This window comes from Pelecanus crispus, chromosome 6 (genome assembly GCF_030463565.1).
Source record: "Pelecanus crispus isolate bPelCri1 chromosome 6, bPelCri1.pri, whole genome shotgun sequence".
NCBI lineage: Eukaryota > Metazoa > Chordata > Aves > Pelecaniformes > Pelecanidae > Pelecanus > Pelecanus crispus.
In genome coordinates this window covers 12416115-12429593 of record NC_134648.1, presented here as the reverse complement: position 1 = coordinate 12429593, position 13479 = coordinate 12416115, and the positions used below count along the sequence as shown (strand labels likewise).

At 38.7% G+C, this 13479-nt stretch overlaps 1 protein-coding gene across 2 annotated transcripts in view; it reads right to left on the bottom strand.

Annotated features, from left to right (window-relative positions):
- Positions 1–13479, bottom strand: part of GALNT18 (polypeptide N-acetylgalactosaminyltransferase 18) — a 259359-nt gene that overhangs the window by 60824 nt on the left and 185056 nt on the right. The window contains exons 7-8 of one of the 2 annotated variants that reach the window (XM_075712750.1): positions 5990–6175; positions 711–848 (exon numbers count right to left, since the gene is read on the bottom strand). In XM_075712750.1, coding sequence (XP_075568865.1) covers positions 711–848; positions 5990–6175 — 324 coding nt within the window. The remainder of the gene's footprint in view (positions 1–710; positions 849–5989; positions 6176–13479) is intronic. The other variant, XM_075712752.1, reaches the window with a different exon arrangement.

Genomic DNA, 13479 nt, shown 5'->3' with positions numbered 1-13479 from the left:
AATTAGGACTTGCATGCAAAAAGGCAAATTTAATTCACAGGAATCAATTTTTGTGAATATGACACTGGATAGAGAATGTGAGAAGGGCCTCCTAGCTCTACTAGCTCATGATGGGCCCGTATTAACTTACTATGCTCATCTTCCATGTCATGCACTACCTACCCTCTCTGTTTATGTTGCTGGTTTTCTAGGGGCAAGAATTGTCTCTGCTTTAATTAGCACAGTACAACTCAAGTGCAATTTCAACATAGACAAGGGTACTACTGTCACACAAGTAATGATGATGATGATCCCAAGATACAGGCATTTGAGGTTCTAAATTAAGATCTGGCTACAATATTAAGAAGCTTGCAGTTGAAATACTAAGCCTATTTCGTTAATTCATCTGCTGCCACAAACCTTGCAACTGACAGCTCCAACATGTCTAAAAAATCATGCCTTGAGTATCTCTGAGTGGAATGCAAGCCATGAAACAAACAAACAAACAAACAAAAAATCAGTGAGGAACACAACATTCAGAATACCTCAGCATAAACAAAAGCACAGCAGTTGTCTCTGTCAATAACCAGTCTAAAAAATTATTTAACTAGTGACTTCAAGTTTATCTGATTCTTCTACTTAGAGCCAGGCATTGTCTTCATGAATGACTTCCACTATTACACCTTTCTCCCCGATCTTTTTAGAATGGGAAATGTAAACAAGATCCTTACCACCCCATAGGCGACAGTATCTGAATACATTCTCATTTCTGGATACACACTGACAAGATACCACCTAAAGGTCTTGCACTGGAGCTTTTTCCTCAAGGCCTTCCTCTCAGAAATATCACCAATATCAATTCCGGAGTCCTGCACGTAAAACAAAGGACAGAAAAAGCAGAAAAGACATCAGTGACACACTTCTGTGTAAACTAATCATCCAGAGTCTCCCTCATTGCAAAGATGATTTTGACCTATGATAATTATCAGCTTTTGTCTGCCAAGCGAGTCTGTTACCCACACACACTCCATAAGTGCCCCAATTAAATATGATACAGGTCACCATGGCAGGGTCTCTTTCAAAGTCTGCTTTGGTCAACGGAACCATTCCTATTGACTTTGGTGGGGTTTAGATCTAGCTTCCAATGAATATCACTGTTGTTCCCTAACTTCCTGGCACTCTCCAAATGCGAAAGTAAATGGCAGGAAGTACCAAGATGCCCTAGAAACAACCTTATTGCTGGTGTCCCACTGTGGCCTAATCATTAGTATATGACCCTTTCTGGCCATTTCTGAAGTCTGGGATTACCGCTTTGCTGCAAAGAGCAGAAGCTCTGCTCACCTTTCTGAAATAGCACTTATTAAATTTCTCTTGTAATGTAAAAAGAGAAGTTGCTATGTTTGTTAAAAGCAATTGCAGAATATTCTCTCCCCTAATTTTTATTGTCCTTTACATCTCTGGCTAAACCTAATTTCTACTTATCATAAGAGCAGATCATAAAGCATGAGTTTCATACGGTCCCTGTATATAAAAATCAATAATTTATTACAGTAAAATCATGCAGTGGAACTTTTTAGAGAGGGATCTAAGTGCAAATCTATGGCTGCTATTTGACAGGAAGTAAAATGAGACATTTTGCTCCACACTGTGCTCTATCACTTCTGCCTCAGAACAAAACGCAGGATAAATAAATTTTCATAGGGAAATCCTATAATCTACCTACATAAACAACGGCCTTTACTGGGCCATAAACGCCCTGAAGATTTTGTCAGCCTCCAAATATGATTTAAAAATTACATTGGAAGCACTAAATTGTCTTAGTTACACATCAAAAAGGTATCTTTGTAAGTATCTAGGTTTCTGAGCTGCTGAAGCAATGACACTTCTTACATCCCAGAGCACTGAATTAATGTTAATCTGGAACAAGTATATTTTGTTCTGGAAGCATCTTCTAACTGAGGTAAAATTGACTTCCACATTAGCAAAGTATACTAAGAAGTAGGGAACTGAGGTCTGGCATAAAGAAGCATAACTCAAGCTAATCTTTAAAAATTATGACACCCCTCCCCTCAAGCCCTACATCATTCATAAAACTTTATGTGGAACTACTCCTTAAGCGATCTTTTTTTCCTGACTTTTCTAGCAAGTGACTAGATAGAGGAACATACTAGATGTTGTAAGACAATATAAGGATGCTGTAAGACAACCAACTGATCCCATGGACAAATCCTGCTCATGCACTGCTCTGGCTGCACTTGCACTTGCCAGTGTATCTGCCACTTGTGTGAAGGAAAAGGAGGATGCCAGCACACAGACATTTGACTTCCAGCACTAACAAGGCTTCCAGGGATCAGGTACTAAACTGGTCCAGTGCATCCCAACTCCTTTCTCATGCAACCCTGCAGGCACCAACGGTTGTCTCCTCAAAGTTTATTGTAGAAGGTAAGAAAGAGCAACTGGGGTCTCAGTAATCACATCCTCCCATGCAGCTGGAGAAGGAAAATAGCTCACGTGTAGCACACTGGCTTTATCACCAGCAACAACTCAGTGTGTTCCCCAAAGCTGAGAATTTGATGGGAGGAAAAAAAGAAAAAAACAAAACCAAAACCATAGGGGAGGATACATGGAGAGCACAGCTCTTGCTTCTGGGACTTGAAAAATCTTTTCTTTGGGTTTTAAGTGCTTTTCTGAATCTATTTATCTAGGTAGTTACGATGCAGAAATCACCATGGTATCTTAGATCCGCATTTGAAGCCCTCAGTACTTCAGAGCCACCCACAGAGGTCCCAAGAGGGCAGTCACAGCACACTGCCAAAAGAGTAACTCCTTTTTATTATTATTAGCTCTCAAAGACTAAAACCTTGGGAAACATCTGACTATGGGGCTTCTCAGAGATCTGGGAATTCTTCCATGGAAAAAACAGATGCCGTGGTTAACATTTTGGAATAACATATGTCATGGATAGTCCCGGCTGTTATAACTGAATACATTTCTATTACCTACACAGTCCACTACCAGTGCACTATTTCATCAGCTTCCAGACAGAGAATTACTCCTGTAGTTATCCACTTGTGTAACAGTATTTGGCCATGCTATCTGTCTGTCCTCTCTGCATGTCTCTCACAATGATGTCTCAATATCTTTTTGCCTAAGCTGAAGCTAGGTTTGATTTGAAAATTGTCCCTCTTTGGTATTTCACCTTTAGTTTAATCTTGAGGTAAGCAAAGATGAAACAGAAATATTGCCATCCCATCTGGTATCTACATTTGACCTTATCCATCCCCAGCCTTTCTCATCCACCATCTCTTTGCCCCCTGCCTACTGGAAGTCTGTATTACAAGTGTCCCACAAGCTTTAAGTTATTTTTTAGGTTCCTTCTTTACACTGAATACTCCCTCTTTCTACCGATGTTTCTATACCAACCAGAGACTGCATTGCTCCTAACCTTTTGATGTATAAAAGAGGAGTTCCACTAATGATGATTATACTGACTGATTCAATTACAGTGCTTGGGAGTGTAATTTCATCCTGTATTTTCTTCTTTCCCTTAAAAGGCCAGAAGCTTTCCTTAAACAGGTACTTGTTTCCTACTGCTCTAGAATCAGTTCAGTACTTGCTAAGTTTAGCACTGGAAAGGAAAAGGAAGTGCCAGGTCTTTGGAGCTCTTCCCCTGATTCTTGGCACGAGGCCTCACACAATGAACACAAAGATGCCTAGAACAGCGTCAAATTACACAACTGATTTGGGATACTTGAGCACATGTCAGGCTGTCAGAACAAAACAGAGCCCCAACACTCTTCTAAGTCCTTCCCTATTTGCCACATGGCAAAAGATGGAAGCTGGGTGAACAACACCTGGATGTACACAGCTGTAAGTCACAGACCCCATCTGACAGGAGAACCTTCTGATGGTCACAAAGGTGCCATGCTGTCTCTGAACATCCTGTAGCAATTACTAGGCAACGAGTACATTCAGGCTTTATAGGCCTGTTACAACTGTGAAAACTAAGCTGTTTCCCAGTATATTTTAAATAAGTATGTGGGCATGTGTGTGTTTATTTGGTTTTCTACAGCAGTGAGAAATACAAATGAAGGTTCTGTGTGCTACAGGTTCCATACATACACATAGTAATAGATTTCTCCCTGCAACAGAAGCATCTCATTACATTGCAGAAGAGGCTACCACTATTAAAAGCTGATTTAGTGCTTGCCATTTCCAGCTTTTAAGTCTGCACTATGGTTTGACAGCAGTAGCCTTTGTGAAGATGAAGAGAGAATATAATCTGCCTTGCAATTTATTCAAGCAGTTCAGTGCAATGATTAGTACATTTGTGGTGGGAAAATGACTGGAGATTGAAGTAGTAAGAAAACTTGGTATTCCTCTTCAAAACTATGAACAAAATCAGTTTTGGCAGTACAAGATCTACCGTGCAAACACCTTGATGCACTTTGTGACCTGAAGAAATCAGTTCAATCCACACACTGCATTTATTTTTCCTTTGTTTAATAAAATATGTTTCCTTTGTTTAATAAATGAGTTTTAAAATTTATTATAACAGCTTATTTTTTCTGATCTATAGGCACAGTCAAGACAACTTATCTTTGTATTCTTTATGAATTTAATTTCCAAATTGCATTCAAATCTCAACCTTGCACAAGATTAAGCATCGCCACCACCATATCTGGATGAATATTAGGCAAATATGCGTATAATACCATATATCCTGGTTAGCAAAAGGAATTTCTAAGTTTTGTGTTAATGCTGTGTTTGCAAGTCAAAAAGATGAAACTTGCTCAATCAATAAAGATCAACCAATCTTCAGGAAAATAACTAACAAAAAATAGAACCTGACAATAGCAAAATGACTTCCCCACTTTGCCAACATTATCTAGTTTTAACCATGAGATAAGAAGGAAATTACTGAAAGCAGATGAATCAACATCAGCATTCATATATCTAGCTGGTTTTTGGTTTCTAGCCTTTTTTCCTTATTAAACTAAAGGAGGAGAACTACAGCATTTTATTTCTCAAACCAGAAATCACAGCAAAACCAGTTTCTCTGAACAGTTGCAAAATCACTCAGAGGGATTTTTATTAAGGAAAAAAAAAAATTGCCCAAGTTTATTTATTAAGTCTAGAATATTTGCTTTTGCTGTAATGATGAGAACTGCACACTGTAAGTCAAACCTCAAATTCAACTACAGACATGGTTTCCAACCTCTAGGTGGAAACAACCTATTCTGCATGGATCCTGACTATTTTCCAGAATAGATACAGTCACCTTTCTCAGAGCCCTGTAGCTCTTAACAATTCATAGATTAAATACCATTGACTACAGATCTGAAGAACAACTAAAATCAGATGTCAAACTGAACTCCCAGGTTAGCCATCCAACATTATCTTTTCAATACAATGCACCAACCATTGCTCATCTATGGAAAAGAAATCTGGACAAGCAGGCCAAATGGGAGTTGCAGCTAGATTCTGCAATATGTTATGACATCCACCAGCCACCCTTACTCTGATTTGAAATTTCTCAAGAGTGACACACACACACACGAATCAGTAGATGTTAACATCCCTTGCCCCTTGGCAGAACTCCCCTCACAAATCTGGAGGAATTATAGCTCTCTGTGATGGTAAAGAAGAGACTCAAATTCAAAAAAAGATGTGTAATATAGATTTAATGCTTTCTGCCCCCCCCCTCCCCCCCATTTCTACAGCTGCTAGATTAAAATCTCCATGAAAAGTCATCAGTGAGGATTATGAACTTCATAAGAAACTAATTTTTAAGGAACCCAAAGACAAAGAAATAAGACACAACTACAATATGTTTTTATATGTAAGTGTGCATGTATAGGCATATCTTATGCCTATATATAAGACATAAATGCATACATACGTGTAAACAAATAACAAAATCCTAGCAGAAAAATAAAAATTCAGAGTAGGAACCAAACCCAAAAGGATCTAAAGCCAAAGCCTGCAAACACCAGTCTTTGTGACTCACCTCCTGGGGTATGTTCCATGCCATATAGACATGGCTCTTAAATTCATCCATCCAGACTTCAGCCACCCTTAGTGCATTTCTCCGGACATGAGCAGTTAGATCTTCTGTGTACGGTTTATGTGCTCTTTCAATGTGGGCAATCCTGGAGCAAGGTAGAACCTCAACACTTCCTCCACATTGCCATACCTAGGAGGAAGAAAGACATTCTGCTAGTGAGAGCTTCCTACACCACTGCTGTCCTTTAGTAAATACATTTTAATAATTTTTGAAATTATTTTATTTCTATGCTTGTCATTGTTACAAAGGAGAGTAACTACTCAAGATGTATTTGACTATGCAGAGGTTTTTTTTAGACGGTTGTGGGAGGAGAGAGTTATTACCTTGCCTTACCACGAATTATTACTGCTATGTAACCTTACTAGAGTATTATTACATTACCAGTAGCCTCTCATCACAATCGTTCTGGATCAGTTTAGCTATTCTCAAGATTATTAATAGAATTATTTACAGAGCATCCAAACCAATAGTGTCTGGGTTCAAGTTTTAACACCTTGCAGGCATTTCTCTAAGATTGTGCACAGTCCATCTCAGTGCATACATGCACTATTCACAATCTAACTAGGCAGCCTTACGTAAAAGGGAAACTAAGCCAATCGACTTTTTAAGATCACTAAAGTTTCAGGTCCTAGGAAGACTAGGAATATAAATGCATCTTATGCTTTGCTTTAAACATAGCTCAGAAAGGATCAGGTTTATTTCTTTTGAGAAGGAGTGACAAAGACTGCCTAGTGAAAATGTTCTATGAACAATTTCAACATACACTACTCTTATAATACATTTACAATGTAGGTTACTATACCTGCTCAAGTGTGTTTCAGTTTTGCCCACTACTACAGTTGAGCTAATGTCCATAATGTTAATCATAAGTATTGCATTCATTTTTTATTTTCTCTCTTTCTGCTTTCAACAAGAGAAAACCAGTTTGGCAGCCTTAACAGTCAGTAAAGTACTTGAATTGTTTTACACAGAAGCTCTTTTTCTGTGTATCTTGTATTACATAAACTTCCTAACAAGATCAAGGCAGCCCATTCATAACGGTTGAGTGGGTGCTGCTCAGGTGAAAACCCAGATATACTCAACCTGTTTGATCCTGCTGAACAAGTACTTCAGTGTCCCAGAGGCAGGTGTTCTCACTGAGAAGTGACAGAGTTTGCCTTATGATACTGCTAGCAGAGATTCCTGAGGCTTGGTATCCCATACCCAGAGAGCAAAAAATGAGAGTGAGGGTGCTCCTTCCTCGTACAGCTCCTCCAGGAGAGAGTATATTCTGTTCTCCCTCCTAGTAGCCAGGGATGTGGGCTGGCAGAACATCATGTTCTGGAGGTGATGTCAGACCCCTCAGGTCTGTCTGTGTCCATCCTATAGGCATATGCTCTACTAAGGAGGCACTTTGTTCAGTCATTCATTTTATATATTTAGACATCTGGCTTGAATACAGCATTTAGGAATTTGGCAGCTCCTGAGACTAGAAAATGTGGCATGGATTCAGAATGTTTACAAAGCATTTTCTGAACTGGTGCCTAATTGCATTCAGCATATGCTGCGAGAAGAGATAGAGCCTTGGTTTTCAGAGCTGTCTGGAAGATGAGCTATCCCATGAGTCTGATGTATAGTCGAGAAGGGAGCTGAAAAGACTTCAGCATGTCTGTGTGTCCAGAACTTGGAAAACCGTAAGACTAAATAAACATAACCATTACCAACATCAGGGCAAAACTGAGATGATCATAAATATTTAAAAATAAATGGGCAATTGACCTGGCACGAGAATTAATAATCTGGAAACAACATTTGTGTCTGATCTTTCTAAATATCATATAAAGCAGGCAATCCAGTTTAACAATCTAACAAAAATAGTAGTTTGTCAAAGATTTAATTCTAAATGGTTCAGCTACATTTCCTAATAAAGACTAAATGTGAAGTATCATCAGGCTTTGCTCACACAATGCTGCTTTCAATCCAGGCCATTTCTCAGTACAGCATTGACATCCAGTTATAAATTTTTTCAGAGTTACTCACTGTACACTGTTTAAATTAGTACCATAAAAGACAAGGAAGATGTAGAGGTGGTCATAACTTAGCTTAGGACAAGACAATTCACATACCGCATGCGCTGCCTCCACTGCCTAGACTTTGCTCATTTTAAGTAGGGATGGCCTCGATTCAAGTCCAACATGGGAACACCAAATCTTCTGTGGGATTTTCAGAGTTAGGTCTGAATGCCATCTTGACAACAAGCTGAGCCAAAAATTCACAGTCTATAATAAGCTGAATTTCCAAGTAAATTTCTAGCATCTGAAAATTTGAAGAGCGGACTCATCTATAATTCTAGTACTGATTCAGTAATCAGTAAAATCTAATTTGACTTTATAATGAAGTCATATGCTGTCGTGGTTTAGCCCCAGGCAGCAACTAAGCACCACGCAGCCGCTCGCTCACTCCCCCTGCCCCGATGGGATGGGGGAGAGAATCAGAGGAGTGAGAGTGAGAAACACTCCTGGGTTGAGATAAGAACAGTTTAATAATTGAAATAAAATAAAGTAAAATAATAATAATAACAATATAATAATAATAGTAATAATAATATACAAAGCAAGTGATGCACAATGCAATTGCTCACCACCTGCCGACCGATACCCAGACAGTTCCTGAGCAGTGATGGCTGCCCCCAGCCAACCCCCCCAGTTTATATACTGAGCGTGACGTCATATGGTATGGAATAGCCCTGGGGGCAGTTTGGATCAACTATTCTGGCTGTGCCCCCTCCCAGGTTCTTGTGCACCTGGCAGAGCATGGGAAGCTGAAAAGTCCTTGACTAGCATAAGCAGTACTTAGCAACAACTAAACCATCAGTGTGTTATCAACATTCTTCTCCTACTAAATCCAAAACACAGCACTGTGCCTGCTACTAGGAAGAAAATTAACTCTATCCCAGCTGAAACCAGGACATATGCGTTTTCAAAAAACATTCTGAAATTACAAAATCTTTAATATAGTTTATAAATAACAATTGTCTACTACCTGAATAAACACCAATTAATCAAATCTGGTGGCCACTGTTTTTTCTCTGACACCGTCAGTCTTTGTTCTATTTCCAACGACTAACTAATTATTCTGCAAGAACCATGGATTCACTTAAAAACTTAATGCTACGAGGGAGCTGTCAATACAGATGCTGACAGAACAGGCAGGTTGTATTAAACAGCTTCAAAACCAAATCCTATTATTTCTAAGCAAAAATCTGCAATTCATGAAAATGTGATTAGCATGCACCAAAACTGGACTAGAGATATATGCTAATAGTTTCCATAAGTCAAGACGAATAAAACTCATTTAATTAATGGCTTCTTCAAGAGGAGGACATGAGAAACACATGTGATCTGAAGATACGGGAATCATGTTACAGTGTGTGCAGAGCTTGCAGTTACAGCACTAAACAAGCAGCACTACCCTAGATGAAGGCTGCGAAGCCTTGCAGAGCAGTCGCAGAGTGAAAGCAGATGCAATACTTTATAAGGGTAGGAAGCAAAATCCTGATTTGCTCAGATGGTCACATCTGCAACAAGCCATAGAACGTTTCTCTCCCACAAGCATTCTTTGTCCATTGGATTACAGTATGGTGAGAAAGCTCTTTTCTCCAAACATTTCATTGCACTTAGGGAGAGGCCAGTTGCAAAGAAAGAAAACGTAGAGAGGCATTAAAGTGGGATTTTCAAATGGCATGAAACTCTCCTGGAAACTCAAGGCATTCTGGATTCCCAACTCCCCAAAACACATGTGAAATCTGCAGCCAAGGAATGAAGGGCTTTGCTAGTCATACACTAAATATTAAACACAGGATATATGAATACTAAACAATAGAACATGATTAACTGACTACTACAGAAAGTATCAGGGGTTTTTTCATTCTTCCCTGATTATATTTGAAATAAGGGAATTTCTTGCAGCTAGGTGAAGAACACCCATCCATTCTTTCTTTCTTTCCTTAGACCAACTGTCCACTTGAATCTGACCACTCCTAGCTCCCCCCATCTCCTTTACTTGTGTAAACAAATCCATGGTACTCCAACCATTGTGTTGGAGCCATTGTGGATGGCTGGATGGTTTGTCAAGCCATCTTGGAAAGGTATAAATCTCACATCAAAAGTGTGTAGGAAAGACTCATTAATTACTCTGAACCATCACCTTTTGGTCAAAGACAATTTTTAGGTTTTTTTAAATTAGTATTTTAATACTAAGAAATATATTTTCTTAAAGACTCAACTTAGAGGGAAGTTGTGAAGCCTTTTAGAGTGGTCTGTTCTTCATCTAAAAAAACTCCTGTAGGCAAGAGACTGTCTTTATAGCTAAGAAACAGGAATAGCAATTGAGGGGTCAATTCCTCACAACTTCACTCGTTTCCCCTATGAATTTCACAGCTATTTTTTTGGTGTCATTAGTAATCTTTATTCAGGCTTCATCCATACTGAATAGCACCTTTCTAGTTCTCCAGCACTGTTATTTTATGTGATGGCTATAAATAAATACCAAGATTTCAAATCAGTGAAGCTTTTCCAAATTATCACCCATGACTTTAGTAGCAAGTCTAAAGATAAAAGAGCTTCAAAGACTTAACCACATGGAATGGTTTGAAGTAAAATGTTGTATCTCTGAGCATACTGTCACCACAATCAGTAATACTTAATGACAAACCCGCTCGTACAAATTGCAAGGAAGAAACTTGATGAATTTCCTAAACTATGCTTAACAGGAAATACAGCACCTTTTCCTGTTGCCCATGAATTGCTAGCAATGGTCTCAATTTCCTGCCAAATCCCTAAACATACATATACACTTGTTAAAAATAACATATGCTTCCATCATTGTGATACAATAAACAGCAATTCGCATTCCATTCTATAAAAGCATCAATTGCAAAACTGTTCCATTGGGTCTCAGGCTTTGCCTTAAGGCAAAGACCTTAGAAAGTTTTCAAGTGTGAGGGACTGCATATCTTTGGGAGTACTTAGTGTGATTGCTGGAGCCCCAGCAACGCAGAAAGTTTGCTTTTCTTTGAGGAATTTCTTGAGGTTCTGGTCCTGCTGGTTCACTTTGCAAAAACAGCCTTTTAGAAAAAGAACACACCAACTGGAGTTTCCCTTCCAAAGAGCTCTCAGAAGCCACTTCAGTGTGTTTTCCGTGCTCCCTTCCAAGAGTACCTTAGAAAGGGCTCTTTATTCTTGAATTTCCTGAGGAGGTTCATATATTCGTTGTAGTCCCAAGAAGGGCTTAGAGGGCTTCCTCCTCTTGAAAGGGTTCCTTCATTACTAGCAAAAGGTAGTAAAATTCCATAAAAAAATTCTGTAAAGGGACAGTAGTAGTGTCAAGGCGACTTCTAACATTTACGAAGCTGAAAGACTAAGCAAAGCCTGTGACCTAAACTAAGCAAAGTAAGCGGGAGAAGATAGGATCATTAAATGAATACAGAGGATCTATTTGGGAAAAAAAAAAGCAGGGGTGGGAAATCTTTCTCCCTTTTAAATCCTCAGTTGTTATGACTTATATGGGGAATTTGTCCAAGCTGTAAGCGCTTCTTATTGTTAATTTACTGAAGGTAACATTTACACGTAAGCTATAATTGTGGCCCTACATCTGTGTGAATTTATGTTCACCAGGGTTAAAGTAGCCCCACAGAGCAAACAGAAAACATGTTCTTTGCATTGGAAGAGCCAGGAAAGCAGAGGGCACGTAAAGCTGCAGAGAGTACGCAGGTGGTGGCACAACAGATCAGCTACAACTTCCACTCCATTAAATAAGTAAAGGACCAAAGTACTGGGCAGTCCAGTGGGATGGCACAAGTGGGGCAGCTACAGAAGCAGTAACACACCAAATGGCTTCCTTAAGCATTTTACAAAGGTGTAAGCCCTAATACTGCTATGCTATCATCCCTCACTTGCTCCCACCACAACGAAGGCAGTAGTGACAGCATCTGCACAGCCTTCAGTGTGCAGCAGAGACGGGTGACTCACGCATCCTTAGAAGTGTCTAAATCAATCTGGTCATAATTTTTTTTAGAGCAAATTCCATTCACATCTGGAAAATCTGTTTCCCTAGACAAAGGGTCTCCATTTCTATTTAGTTTTATTTTTAAATCCACATCCTTTAGTAAATCCTTTTCAATTGCATTTAAACACATTTGAATTTGCATATTTAATCAAAACAATTACAATTCTGATGCTGATCCCTCTCTCAAATATTTAATTTATACTTCATAATAAAATGATATAACACTTCTTCATTAAAAGTGTTTCTTTTTATCTCTTTAATCACTGAGTGTTCTTTTCATGTCGTGGAAGCTTAATCTAATAAAAAAATAAACCCTACATGATGCTCAGCAGTTTACGAGCATGAACTGCATTCATTAAATTTACACAGATCATGCAGTTTCTTCCAAGAACTGATGTGACCTTGTTTGAAACCATCATTTCATTTGGACTGCAAACAAAACTTTTTAATAAATAAGTGATTTCTCAAAAAGCTGAAGCAATTTCTAGCTTCTGTGAAGTCTGCAAATGACAAAATTAGAAGAACTCATTAAAGATGCCCTGAAGATAAAAAAAATAGTGTTAATTAGTTACTACTGTGGATACAAACAAATAGTCACCAATATCTTTAAAATATATTTTGGGGAACAATTTAATGCAAAAAATATTTTTTAATCTTGTTAACCTTTGTCATTATTAATAATCGTTTACTGATAACCAATAATGAACTTGATGCTTTACAGGCAAGTATGAAAAACTATTTTTATTCAATACTATGAGCTAACTCTGTGATCATTTTGGGTCTGCATTTTTAGTTTGGTATCTTGACAGACGACTGCAGAAAGGACAGGGTGAATGGTCACTGAAATCAACATTCATATTTCCAGTAGCAATCAGTGGGTTTTGGATCGTACCCTGAAAGTTTCTGGATTGTCACGTACATTTCAGTATCTGTCTCTGTAAATCTACAAACTATACTCACTGGATGAAATACGTTAATCTTTATTTAGGTCATATCTCCACTGAGGCCAGATAATCTTCACTAAATAATTGCAGCAGTAACAATAAGATTTGGCTAACTTTCCCCAAATTCAGCAAGAAACCATGCACAACTTTGCTTATTCCACTGGTCTCAAACAGCTTCCTCTCACTGAAGAAGTCTGCCCAAACAGTAGGATTAAACACAGAATCCTGGCCCGAGTCACATAAACTCAGGATTAGAAAAATCAAGAATATAGGTAGACAGGAAGAGAAAGGAAATACACTGCTTACTGAAGCTATGATTCTGGTTTGCTCCCTGCTTCTAGATGCTGAATGGGCTGGAAAAGAGAATCATGTCATTGGCATGTATCCCTGCAGAGTGGGAAATTAGGTGTAACTTAATTTCAAGAGGTGACTGCCTATAGTCAC